Source organism: Microtus oregoni, unplaced genomic scaffold (genome assembly GCF_018167655.1).
Source record: "Microtus oregoni isolate MIOR12 unplaced genomic scaffold, Mior012 000001F_ref0000356, whole genome shotgun sequence".
NCBI classification, from domain to species: Eukaryota; Metazoa; Chordata; class Mammalia; order Rodentia; family Cricetidae; genus Microtus; species Microtus oregoni.
The window spans coordinates 58,338,273-58,352,575 of record NW_024543060.1 but is presented as its reverse complement, the minus strand read 5'-3'; the positions used below and the strand labels follow the sequence as shown (position 1 = coordinate 58,352,575).

At 45.2% G+C, this 14,303-nt stretch overlaps 1 protein-coding gene across 2 annotated transcripts in view; it reads left to right on the top strand.

Annotated features, from left to right (window-relative positions):
- Srgap1 (SLIT-ROBO Rho GTPase activating protein 1) overlaps positions 1-14,303 on the top strand; it is a 283,329-nt gene that overhangs the window by 238,433 nt on the left and 30,593 nt on the right. For both annotated transcript variants that reach the window (XM_041665937.1, XM_041665936.1), the window contains exons 15-16: positions 2,035-2,169; positions 14,079-14,184. In XM_041665937.1, the coding sequence (XP_041521871.1) occupies positions 2,035-2,169; positions 14,079-14,184 (241 nt within the window). The remainder of the gene's footprint in view (positions 1-2,034; positions 2,170-14,078; positions 14,185-14,303) is intronic.

The window sequence follows — 14,303 nt, the reverse complement described above, 5'->3', positions numbered from 1 at the left end:
GCAGAAAAGCCTATGGGCTTGGTCCCTGGGTTTAGGATTCACCTTGACTGGTTATGGCATGTGTCAAGGTGGCACCTGGTAGGGTTCTAGACTCAGCCTACATGTGGGGGTGGGGCATCTCCTTCCCACTTCCGGTTTCTGTCAGTGGCCCTCTCCGTCCTCCTACCCTCTTGCCTGGCTCCCTTCCTGTGGCCTGGGTCGGTGCCTTCTTTATGTTCATGATTGCTGAGATACAAGTTGGGCTAAACTGTTAATGAATGTGTTATAATTCTCACAACCATACACCGACCTAGTGTCAGGAAGACCCAGAACTGAATCAAAGTCTCTTTTATTGCTGATGGTGGGTTTTGGCCAAGGTGTTCCAGTCTTAATTTTACCTGTTTCCTCATATGCAAAACCCCAGGGTTATTACGTTATTATGAAAATAGCTGACCCCTTAATGATGCTGTTGGGTTTTTTGTTTGTTTGTTTTTCGAGGCAGGGTTTCTCTGTGGTTTTGGAGCCTGTCCTGGAACTAGCTCTTGTAGACCAGGCTGGCCTCGAACTCACAGAGATCCACCTTCCTCTGCCTCCCAAGTGCTGGGGTTAAAGGCGTGCGCCACCACCGCCCAGCTGTTGGTTATTAACACTTGCCAACTATCATGATTTGCATCGCATCTTTATCTGTGCCTTCCCTCTGCTTGGAAGTCAGTCAGAGCAGAAATGCAGAGTGGTGATAGCACGGAGTTTTCTGCCATCTCCCTTTGTGTCCTATTGTCTCTGATCTAACATTGCCATAGAGCCCTTTGAAGTTGGACACCTTGGTTGAAGAGGTAAACTTGGCACCACAATGTCCTTTTCTGGTTTCCAAGTCTCCGACCCATACACGTGGGACAGACTCCCATCAGCGGCTAAGCATGCCACGCCTCCTCCCTGTGGTGAGGGCCAGTGGAAGTGGCTAAGCCCACACAGAGCTCTTTGTGGCCACCACAGACAAATGAATACTTTGTTATTTAACCTTGGAAATTCCTCTTGATTTTGAATACCTAGGTGAGATTTTTCTCTCAAAGGGCAAAACAAATAATAAGAGTAAATAATAATAATAGTAGTAGTAATAATAATAATACAAGTGATTCTTCTGATTTCATGCTCAGCAATTTTCTGCCCTATAAAACAGGGAAGGGAAGCAGGAGGCCCCCGAGAATAAGCTCCCCCAAAGGCAAGCCTGTGTTAGGTGTAATGACTGTTCTGTGAGCTGTGGGAAGGAAGGCCAGGCCTGCCGGTGCACAGTGGAGTTTGATGTACATTTCTGTGCCATGCTGTGCTCTGAAGAAATCTGATTCATATTCCTTCCCAGGGAGGGAGGGTAAGGAGCCGGATATTATCTTAGACCTATTTGCCCTAAAGGAAACTATAGTTCTGTTTGGGGTCAATTTTTTTTTTTTTTTTTAACATTCACTTTTCACATAAAGTCCTGGGAATGAGTAAGGGTTTATTTGTCAAGTCTCCTCCCCTGGCCCCGGAGTCTCCCACTGTTGAAGGCGGCTTTCAAATATGCCATCAGCCCACCATGCCACCTCCACGAACAGCTGCTGTCTTAGTGCAGGTGTCCGCAGCCCATGTCGGGTACTTCTGGAAAATGTTGCTGACCCGCATTGCATAGCCAGACCAACCCCAACTGTATCTTTCTCCCAGACAAGTAAGAAACGCTGAATGTAGTTTTTCCTAGTTCATGTCAACCTAAGCTTACTGAATTTAGCTTTATAAAAAAGATGCTGGGTAAAATTATAAACCCTACAATGTTTTATTTTAAGATTTGGGCAAGTTCTAAGGGAGTGTTTGGTAGCATAAGACTTTTTTAAGCTTTATTTTAGCCAGCTATTTTTAGGTTAATCATGGGGTAGGATATCTAAACCAATTATTTCAATTTTAGTACCATATAATCTTTCAGAGGACATAATTAAAAGACTCATATGTCCCTGTGTGTGTGTGTACACTCGGGTTTTTGTTGAGAGAAAAAAAAAAGTGCTGTGTATATAACGAATTCTCTTTTAGGTGAAAATCCTTTGGCCGATGACCAGAGCAACCACGATATTAACTCTGTGGCTGGAGTTCTGAAGCTCTACTTCCGGGGGCTGGAAAACCCCCTCTTTCCCAAGGAAAGGTTTAATGACCTGATTTCTTGTATCAGTAAGTGAGCCTTCCCCTCTTCCATTTTCCTCATTCTTGCCTCAACTGAATTCTTTCCCTCACCAACTTCCTGGAAAGGCAGCTGCCCTCGTTCACCTACCCCTACCCCAAGCCCCATTTATTCCACCACCACCAACCGCCTGAGGCCATTTGTTTCCTTCTGGGTCCAATGTGAGTCACCTTCACCCTGAGCTGGGTGGACTTTGTTTCTGAACACCCTGGGGCTGCATGGATCTGGGAACTGAACTCTAGGTCACCAAAAAATGAAAGAAAAAAACAAAACAACAACAACTAAAAAAATGTGCTGGGTGACAGGAAAACAATATAAGCTTGGAAATGTAGCCTTTTCCGTCTTGATTTTCTCAATTGATGTTGAAATACCTTTTAATAGTCCTTCAAGGAATAAGGTAAAATGAGATGAAAGGCCATTTTTATGGTATGCGAACACCAAGTGGAAATTATCTGTCAGCAGTATCCCGAGCCTATAGGCAGATGTGTTCCGTGCAGTGTGAGGCTGGTGGTTAGTCACCAGCAAAACACTGGTGGTTTTTCCTTCAGTGGGGGATTTGACACTTCACAGAGGACACTGAAAATCACGGCAGCAAGCCTCAGTTAGAACTGCCATCAGGCGTCCTGAGTCTGTAAATGCAGAACCCCTCTCTGTCCGTGTCCGTGTCCCCCGCTAGAAGCCCAGCTGGCCTTGACCACGGAAGGTTTCCTAAGAATCAGATTTCACTCTTGTGTGTATGCCTGCAAGCCAGAAGACTCCATTACAGATGGTTGTGAGCCACCATGTGGTTGCTGGGAATTGAACTCAGGACCTTTGGAAGAGCAGGCAACGCTCTTAACCTCTGAGCCATCTCTCCAGCCCCCAGATTTCACTCTTAAGAATAAAACCTCCCAGCTGGGCAATGGTGATGCACGCCTTTAATCCCAGCACTCTGGAGGCAGAGGCAGGCGGATCTCTGTGAGTTCGAGGCCAGCCTGGTCTACAATAGCTAGTTCCAGGACAGGAACCAAAAGCTACAGAGAAACCCTATCTCGAAAAATCAAAAAAAAAAAAAAAAAAAAGAATAAAACCTCCCCACCCCTAGTCCCATCCCACCCCCTCCCCAAATCAGACGCCCCCTGAATTAACAAATCTGCTGCCTTGACCTCTGCTCTAATGCCTGTTCCCCCTTCCCTTGGTTCCCTCACTATCACTGCAGGTAAGCTCCAATTCCTCCCCGCCCTTCCGTCTTGTTCACAGATTCAAACACGTGAATCCAGTCACTCTCCTCTACCGCTGAAAGCCTATTTCCTTGTGTCCCACATAAAAACATCCTTCCTGATAAGGCCAAGTCAGTGAAGTGACTCGATCCTGTATCCTGTCTTCTCTGGGAGCCGGACTCTGTTTCTACTGCCTGACTCTTTCCAACTGTTGAAACATGCAGGGTGGCTCACCAAACAACATACGCACCACACCTCCATGCCTTTACCCAGGCTGTTCCTCCGCTAACCTTGATAGCCACTGCTACCTGGCTTTGCCACCCTGGCATTTTTTCCAAGAATGCCAGCCATCCTCCTTCTCACCCCACATGGGGTTAGTTAGTCAGTCACCTTCCCCTTTGCCGGTATTCTAATATATATATATATATATATATATATATATATAATCTGTTTTAGGGTTTCTGTTACTATTATAAAACACCATAGCCAAAAGCAAACTGGAGAGGGAAGGGCTTATTTCCTCTTGTACTTTCGGGTTAACAGGCCAGAGCTGACGGAAGTCAGAGCAAAAAACCGGAGGCAGGCGCTGATGCTGCAAAGGCCAGTGGGAAGGAGTGCTTACCGGCTTTTTTCCTATGGCTCGTGCAGCCTTTCACCTCGGATCAGCTACCCTAGGGTAGCACCACCTCCAGTGAGCTGGGGCCCTCTCACATCAATTACTAATCAATAAAATGACCCGAGGGCTTTCCTCCAGGCCAGTCTAGTAGGGACACCTTCTCAGCTGAGGTTCTGTCTTCCCAATGACTGTATCAAGCTCACAAAATAAACCAGAATAACATTTGCATCCGTTTCTTTCTCTTTTCTCATTCTCATTGTCCACACTGTACTTCCATAAATCTGTCTCTGTCTCCTCCCATGAGACAACGGCTCTAGGGTCGAGATCGAGCAGCCGGGCCTTGCACAGGCAGCCTGGGCTCACATCTCAGCTCCCCACAGGCTCGCCATCTCTGTGATGGTAGAAATTCCGTAAGCCTGCCTCACCATAGTCTCTCATTGGTGCAGTGAGCAGAGCCTTGTTCAGTACACCACAGGGCTGTACAGTGTGTAATACATTCAGATCCCAGGAAGCATGCGTCTCCTCAATGTGGTGCCCGTGGCTAGCCCTGCAGCTGGGGAGGGCTGCTGGGACGTTTCGGGTTTGTAGCCCACACTTGCCGTGGTTAATTCTCAGTACGCAGTAAGTGTTCAGTCCATTGTTATGGGTAAAGTTGAAATGAAAAGAAGAACAAGTTAGCACTGGAAGTCCCCTTGCTAGCATCAGCGAAGTCCTGGCTCTCAGTGTATGACAGCCTCAGCTCTCAGACTCCCCAGACATTCCAGGCAGATATCCTGTGTGGAATTCAGATGGGTGAGTGGTGTGAACATCCCATGGTTCTTTCGTAGGCTGAGTCCTTGCAGTAACTGCCGGCCCAGCTGGCCATGTCGAAAAAGTTCCTCTCGTCCGTGCTAGAGAAGTTAAGTCTGGTCACCTGTGTCTTTCTGTGGTTTCCTGAGGAGATATAGCATGTCAATCAAATGCAACAGCTGGGCAAAGACCATGGGGCTGCATGGCCAGTTAACATCATTGAGTCATTTGACGCTTTCGGGGTGAGAGGCAGCATTCCATTGTTGGTATTAATAACTGAGGTCACCCGGTCAGGAAGATTTAGGCTCAAATCCTGGCTTTGCGAGCTTTTTAAAGTTGGGCCGAGGTTAATACTTAATCTTATTAACTAACTTGTTTCTTGAGCTTCATAGAGTCTAGGTGAAGAAAAAAATTAGACAGCTCAGGTAAAGTGTTTAACATCATGCGGAGACAAAGTAAGCCTCCATCGGTGTCGCCAGTCCTCATTTCTGGGACAGCTGTGCCTAAGGGGAGCTCAGGTCACCCGTGCCAGTACCTGATACAGCCACTTAGCAGTCTGGCTGTTCTGCCAAATGTCTTTCTCCGGCATGATTGCTTCAGGTGCCTTTAGAAATGAAGTTTCTCTGTCCAAAACATTAGCTTGGTTCCAACTCAAGGTTTTTCAGCAAATTGGGCTTACCAAAATATGCAGACTAAGAAGGAGAAAACGAGAAGTATATGGAATTCTTTGTTTACTGTTTGTGTATGTAAGAGTGTGTGTGTGTGTGTGTGTGTACATTGCATACGTGATGGTAGGGCACACATGTCATGGTGTACATGTGAGACCAGAGGACAGCCTTCAGGTGTCAGTTGTCTCTTCCACTGGGGAATCCAGGGATCCAGCTTAGGTGGTCGGACTTGCACATCTACCCATCGCCCTGGCGGTAGTGGACTTTCTGCTTTGTTTTGTTTTTCCAGTACTGAGGTTCAAACCCAGGCCTTGCGTTCCACCAGTGAGCCGCATCCCCATTCCAAGAGCCCACGTCTTACAGAAGACTCAGGAACTGTTAGGGCTGCAGACTTCCGGGTGCATTTGCAGCCTGGGGTTTAACTGATTAACTGTGCTGCGAACTCCCATATGTACCGAGCAGTCTTCCCCAGTCATGGTTTCCTAATAAGTGTGATTATTTTTAGTGGACAGCTCTTCGGCATGGAAGGACTTCCAAGGACGCATGGTTGAATCTCTCCTTATATAACTTCCCCTTTATATAACAAGCCCCTTTCTTCTGATCACTAGCCTCTTTAAAAAAGGAGGAGACGCCTGGCTAATATTGACTGATCTCTAGATCAGAGCTTGCTCTTACCATCATGACTGTGGTATGTTGGCTTAAATGTGAGAATGGCATGCCACTTATTAATATATCCCCTGATGTCGTATTCATCAATGCTACAAATTTTGGTGTTGCTGCTGCTGCTGTTGCTGTTTGTGAGACAGACAGACAGACAGACAGACAGAGCGAGCCATGGAGCATATATGTATGGAGTACACCTTTCAGGAGTTGGCCCTCTCCTTCCCCTCCACTGAAGCAGGATCTCTCTAGTTCATTCTTTGCTATATACTCCAGGCCCATTCTTCTGCCAGCTTTGGGGCAGCCTTCCTTCTTGGCCTCCCATCTCCCCCCTAAGGTGATGGGATTACAGATTCTCGCCACTGTAGCCAGACTTCTAGACTTTTAACTCAGATCCAGAGGTTGAACTCGGGACATCTGACTTGCAAAACACAGAGCTTTCTGATGACTCCAAGACTTGATTCTTGCATTCAAGAAAGTTAAAATCTAGCAAGAAAGAGAATAAATATGGTTATGGATGTCTGCAGCATAAGCTAGTGTTGTTAGGGATGCTGAGAGCAAAAGTTTTAGAGGGGAGAAATCTTGGTGGTCATAGGCTGTTTTTACCTGTGGCATCTTAAGTCACGGTGATTGGTTTGATTTTTCCTACTAAGGTCATTTCATATGACAGTTCACACGGGAAGGTCTCCCTTTCATTCTTCCTCGGAGCTTATGTAGGTTCCTGAAACACCAACCGCTTTCTGCTTACCTATTTTTGGATTGTTTGAAAGACTCCTGCATGTGTGCTTCAGTTGCTATCCTGCCTCTCTCTGTGTCTCTGCAGAGCCTCCTGGAAAGCTTAGACAGGTGTAGTAGAGGGGGAGGGGGTGTAGCGGCGTTCTCTGTGGGTAACGCATGCGCACGCGAGCCGTTCCCCAGCTCGCTGGAAACCTCCTCTAAAGGATGGTTTACCCAGATGAGCACATGATGAAATCAGATTAAATATACATTGGAAAATGGCGGGCCTCATTGCTTCTCAGTTTCTCACCCAAACAATGTTATTTTTGCTTCTTTCAACTGGCTGCTTTCTGAATGGCTGTGAGTGCCCTAGGTCACACCTGCGGTCTGGGCAGCATGGCTCTGGATTCCTGAGGTATACAGCCAAGCAATTATTCAAGGAAGACGTGGATTTCTTTTCTTTTTTTTTTTTTGCCCCAGCCTGGTTGTGGGCCCAGACGGAACATTTGCACTTCAATTTGCATAACGTATTCTCATTTAGGTGACTTCTTAGACATGAGAAAACATTTTTAGAGCAGCAGATATTTTTCCTGTCACAGAAATAACTCTAAAAATACACAAAAAGCACACAGGACAAAATACTGTCGTTTCCTCCCCCACCCCCACCCCCGTAAGCCACCACCCAAAGAGAAGTGGTGAAGTGTTCCTTCTGGGCATTTGTGCATCCGTGTGCACACAGTGCTTTTGAAGCCGGTGTGGACATACGCTGTCCTTACTACTTGCACGTTCCTCTTCCTTATCATCTACAGAAGACAGTGACCCTGTGACCTCGCTGTAATTAATCACCCAGCTTTAACAATTCCTGGTGTTCGGTGGGTCTAGCTCCGCAGGCCTCAGCTGTCTTCCCTGTGACATAATAGCATGTATGGTGTGTATGCATCTCTGGGAGATGAGAAATTCTTTTTCCATCAGCGTTCTTATCACAAAACAGTGGGGGATCGTTTCAAAGTGGTTGGAAATGGCTTAGAAGCACATAGAACAGAATAATAATCCCACGGCCCAGAGTGAAACAACAGCATGTAAACCACTGAGAACCATTGTGTGTGTGATAAACATGATGTGTGTTAACACATGAGATGACCCTGATACCACTGTTACACCCTAAAGTCAGCAATTCCTCGGAGCCATTAGGCAGGCAGTCCGTGCTTTTTACAACTAGCTAATATGCAGTTAATGTACAATCACTGTTGGAAGTTATTAAATAAGAACACCCGTTGGTCATCTACATGGGGAGAATGACTGCTCTTCCAGTGCCTCTCCGATTCTGCACATAGTACTGACATACGTGATGCAGCCTTCCCAAACTAGCTTTCTCTAGTAGTTCTCATAGCGTATAGCTCATCCACCGGAGAGCACAGGGCACAGCGTTTTAGTCTGCTCACAGTTTTAGACAACCGTTATCATGATCGATTTTAGGACATTTTCATTATCCCAGAAAAAAAAAAGCCCAATTGATAAACCCTAGCAATCGCTTACCATTCAACTGTAGCCATAACCACTCCCATCCCTCGCAGCCACGAATCCATTCTCTTTCTCTATAGATTTGCCTTTTCTGATTGTTGAACATAAATGGACTCATACACCTTTGGTCTCTGTAACTGGGCCTTTCCCTTAGCGTGTATCATAATCAGATACTCACCCTGTTACTGGAAAATAATAACCCATTGAGCATTTCTACATGCTTTCAGTAAAAATTCATCATACCATGTATTAGCTAACCAGTATGCAGTTTCTTTCAAAACGATGAAAATATTCTAAACTTGATGGAGATGACATGTAACACTGGTATATTAAGTTCATTAGATTCATCTTTTAAATGGGTAACTTATATGTAACCTAATAATGTTGTTAGAAGTTAAATTATATCATGGTCTGCTACCTTTGTGAGTCCATACTTTTAATATGGTTTTTACTCGTCGTATGGTGGCTTTTATTTTATGTAACAAATCCTACTTTTGCACGTTTGTATTGGCTCTGGAGAGTTGGGAACATACAAAATACTCTGTTGTATTTCTTTGTATATGTGTCCGTTGTCCACTCTTGGTTCTTTCATGGCAGAAAGCCTTTGAAAGCCTTATTATTATGTGTCTGTCTGTGTCTGTGTATGTGAGTGCAGGTGCCCATAGAAGCTAGTGCCCAACCCCCTCCCCCAGAGCCAGATTGAGCTACCTGAGAATTGAACCCAGGTCTTCTGCAAGAGCAGCAAGTGTCCTTATCCACTGAGCCATCCTTCCAGCCCCCGAGCTTTTGAACTCTTCCAGACATTGTATGTTACGGCTGTTATAAAATGTCTGCTTTTCCTGACGTACCCCGTGGCTTTCCCTCTGATTCTCCATTTCTATTTGATGTCACAGAATTGTGTTCTTCAGAGCTCCTTGATCTCTGCAAATGCTTAATAGCTGCGTGTATGCAATAGGTGAAGATGTCTAAGGCTTTCTAAGTGAAGGCTCAGCTTCTCTCTTGTGCTCAGTGTAAGTCAGCGGACCCAGGATTATTTTTTGTTGTTTAGATAAAAGGCCGCTACTGAACGAGAGAAGGCAGTGGTTTCACGCGCAGAAGGCAGCCAGCTGTTTACACCATGTGCTTTATCTCTTCCCTTGCAAACTAGCGGTCACTTAGGAGAAGGCGAGGCGAAATCCTTCTGTATGAATTAGCACACACCTCTGCTGTCTCTTTCCCTTTTATTCATACGAGCAACTGATTCATACCTTGCTATTGGTAACCTCATCTTGCAGGCTGACGGTTGGTCTCTGGGGCTCAGAAATACATCCTGTGGCCACCGAAGGCTTTCCTTCCCTTGTCTTCATGCCTAAGGAGAAATTTCTGCCTTGTGGTTTATTATTTGTGTCCTGGCAGATGAATATTTTAACAAGAGTGCCACCAAAGAAGTAATGCGAGGGGCAGTGGCCATTTGGGCTTGATGTCATTTCCTCAAGTCGCTCCAGTTTGGGGCATTTTTCACACACATGCTCATAGAGCTGTCACCCTACTGTGAAGCTGGGACACTGGCATGAGATCCCTGAATCTCTAGGAAGAGCTCATAAATTCACCTTGGGGCTTTGTATGTATGACCAAGATTAGATGCATGCCACTTTTACCTAACTGCATGAGGTCTTCTATTGTGGGAACAAAACCCAGCTTAAAAGAAATCCAAATGAAGTCTGTTTTTCCTGCCACCTCCTGGGTGGAGAATAAACAATCCGTCTTTCTGTCCAGTACAGCCGAAGGACCATGAATTGCCAACTAGAAGTACGCGTTAATCAGTGTGTTGGTGGCAGTCACAAACTCAGCCCTGCTAACTGCACTCAGAAGAGGAAGTGGGCTGTTGGTAGCAGAGCTAAGCTCCTGTAGGCTGCACACACAATCCTCCTGTGCAGCCCACCAGGAAGCACCAAGGCATCCATCATAGGACCCAGGCCTGGGTGCAGATGCATTTGCAGCAGCTCCCAGACCGCCAGCAATGGTTCTTTTCACTCTGATGTATAAGTGCTGTAGTTTTTGTCATCTTTTCGGAGTCTCTCTTTTAGCCCCATTATATCTAAGCCTTGCATTTGCACCCCATGGGCTCCCCAGCTAGTCTTCTTTTATGGAGAAATCCATGACCAAATTCACCATCTTTGGGTGTGTGGTAAAATTAATGTATTCACAGCACTGTGACCCCCACTGTCGTTTATTTCCAGCATGTTTTCTTCTTCCCAAACAGAAACTTGGAAGTCATCAGACAACAGCTGTCCCTTTCTTCTCTTCCCCAGGCCTTGCAGCTCAGCTTTATGATATAATATAGGCGACTCACGTAAATGGTATCCTTTGTGGATGGCTTGCTTTGCTTAGAGTGGCGTCCTCATGGTTCATCCATGGAGTAGCCTTCCTCTTTATGGCTGAGTAATTTTCCAGCGCATGACTATGCCACGTTATACTTATCCATCCATTGGTCTACCAATATCTGAGTTGTTCCCACTTTTGAGATATTATAAATAGTGTCGCTGTGAATTTCATGTACAAACTGCCTTCCAGGAAAAAAAAGAGACTGAGTTTAGAACAGAGAGATGAAGAGGGTCTTAATCTATGCAAAAGGTTCATCACATCAGACTAACGCCTCCGGAGGCTGTGACCTAACCTCTGGAGTGGCATTCCCTTTATGAGATAGGACAGACATTAAAGATAATTATACAGGCCAGTCAGTGATGGCGCACACCTTTAATCCCAGCACTCGGGAGGCAGAGGCAGGCAGATCTCTGAGTTCAAGACCAGCCTGGTCTACAAGAGTGAGTTCCAGGACAATCAGGGCTGGTACACAGAGAAACCCTATGGGGGGGGGGCTAATTATACGTGACTGCATTTGTATTATTTCCTTTCTGACCCTTGTTTTCTGCCCTAATCTAGACCCTCCCCAAAAAAATGCTTTAAATTGCTAAATTTCTGTCTCAAATGTTCAGTCTTAATGTCGAAAAGAAAATTAGCTTAGAGACTCAAAAGATTTAACTCTTGTAACCCACAAGATCTTCAATAGAAAGTGGCCCACGGTTTTTCTCGGTTCCATCAGAACCTGCAGGTGATTTTCTATGTCGCCAGCAAAGGGAGCAGTAGTGAGACTGTTTATCTTTGCAATGTATTATCCCCATGGGTATAGTAAACCTTGTAGCAGGTTTAGGGCATGAACATAAAGCCATTTAGTCCAAGTTTTCTTTTTTTTTAAGTTGATTTATTTGTATTTTCATAAAATACAAATGCATTGGTGTTTTGTCATAGGCGTCATGTCCCCAGGAGCTGGAGTTACAGACAGTTGTGGGCTGCCATGTGGGTGCTGGGAATTGAACCTGGATCCTCTGGATGAGCAGTTAGTGCTCTTAACTGCTGAGCCATCTCCCCAGCCTCCTTAAAGTTTTCTAATGGGTAGTGGGGAAGTGCTGCTAAATTCCAGTTGTTTTATTTTTGTTATTTATATGTACGTGCATGTGCCTGCATAAATATATGTACACCACATGCATGCAGGAGCCCAGAAGAGTACATCAGACCTCCTGGAACTGGGGTCACAGGTAATGTGTGCTGGAAGCCAAATCTGGATCCTCTGCAAAAGCTCCCAAACTGCTGAGCTGCCTCTCCGGCACTCAATGTTGATTTTTAAGAATTGAGAATAATGTATATAATTTACCTCTCGGGGGGAGGTGTTGTTCTTTTTAACAGAGAGCAGCAACAACCTTAGACTCTTTAAACTGTTCGATAATAAGCCTTCAGCCAGTTAATCCCTGCCATAAACCCCCGCAGCATCTGCAGTGCTCTGGATACACGGTTCCCCACTTAAGAGTCTCTGTGCTCACAGACCACATCACTTCAAGTATTCGTCTTCCATCTCCTTCCCCTAGTTCCCAGGTTCCACCCCAGGTTGTTGTAGGAGGTAAACTGCTATTCTTGGCTTCTGTTTTGATCTCACTGGGACTACACTGAGTGGCAACACTGACAACTTAATTATTTCATTCTTGTGGCCTGAATTTATATACCTGCTTAAAACCTAAAAATAATAAGTAGGTTATACTTTTTTTTCTTCCAGAAGAAATAGTCAAGACCACGGCTTGGGCAATGAATATGTATTTGTATTCAGTAGATGTTGCCTCCCCACCCCAATTCATGGTGGATTTTTTTCCAATTTCAAAATACATTACACATAAGAAAGTGAACTATCCATATCCAATTCATGATAACTACACTCATACTATTAGTTACTGATTGCGGTTAAAAGAATGAAAGTGTTATAGGAATGTTAACCATATGATGATACTGTCACATTCCGGTAGATGGTTTCTGAACTCCTGTTTCCTAGGAGATGAGCAGGCTTCGTTCCAGCTGGGCATCCTCAGTGTAGAGCCGAAGTGTCTGTCCCTACTCACCCTGCTAAGTTATGTGCTCTGTGGTTGAGCAAAAAATATTCATATATTCTTCATACCTTTTCAGCTGCATGGAGGGTAAAACAAAATGCCCACTTCCATAGCAGATAGAAAGCAGCTTGAGTCAGCACGCAGAATTCCGGGACAATGAGCTCAGTATGAGTAATCAGAGCCATGGTTTCCATCCTTGGCTGCGTGAACGAATCCCAGTGATTCTGAACCCCTCCCCATGTGACCCCAAGTCAAGGTTGAGCACACAAGTTAATTTGAAAGAGAAACTAGGTAGGAGAGCGCCACAGTCATCGGAGTGAGACGTGGTGAAACCTACGGGGACGTGAGCAGTGAGATCATCGGCGATGGGCCCACCAGAGACAGAGCGAAGCGTGTGGTGTCAGCAGCTCAGGACAGGGTCTGATTTATCGGTACCTCCAGAACAGTCAAGGAGCAACCATAATACAAAAATCACAGGAAAGCTTCAAAACTATTTCAAAACATTGAGATAGATAGATACATTGCTATGTATCTATATCTATATATAGATATATATGTATGTATTGACATATAGATATATATGTTGGTGTATCTAGATGGATAGATAATACATTAATATATGTATGTGTTTGTGTGTGTATATCTATATATGGATCTATATGTATTAATATATAGATATGTGTTGATATATATTGATAGATGGATAGAGACATACATTGGTATGTGTATGTTTCTGTGTATGTATCTATATATGTTGATATATTAATATATGCTAATATATATGGATGGATAGATAGGTATGTAGATAGACAGACAGATAGGCATTAATGTTGCTATATCTAGAAAGCTGGCTTAGTTCACAAACAGCAACAAGGCATTGGGACCATATGAGCAGCAAAATATAGCACTTACACAGGGAGAGAAGCTGCTTCTGAATGTATAAAGAACTCAAGGCCAAGACTGTGGCAATCACGTACAGCAAACCAGTGCGGTACACACCTGCTACCCCGACCCTTGTGAAGCGAAGACCAAAGGGTTTTGAGTTTGAGGTCATCAGGGGTACATGAGACCCTCTCTCAAAAACTGGATAGAGAAAGAGAGAGGAAGGTGGGTAAGGGCAGCAAATTCAGGGAAAACAGCAGATGCTGGTGGGTCAGAGAAAGCACCACCCCCCAAGATGGCACACAAGTGACTGCTTCCTGAGATGGTCAAGGTGGTACTGCTGCTGTCTGGGTGTGTCCCTGAAAGGGGCACTGCAATGATCTGCTCTAAATGTGACCCGGAGGGCCTCTGACCTTGTCCCCTTCTGTCCTGCAGGAATAGATAATCTCTATGAGAGAGCGCTTCACATCCGCAAACTGCTCCTGACCTTGCCCAGGTCGGTCCTTATTGTGATGAGATATCTGTTTGCCTTCCTCAATCAGTAAGTACCCCACGTCCTGTCAACACGCCCGCCTGCATTCCGCCTGTGTTCTGTGTTCTTGAGTGCTATGCAGCGTGCATGGAGTTCCATCCATCAGCAGAATCAAAGGGGGCGTGATT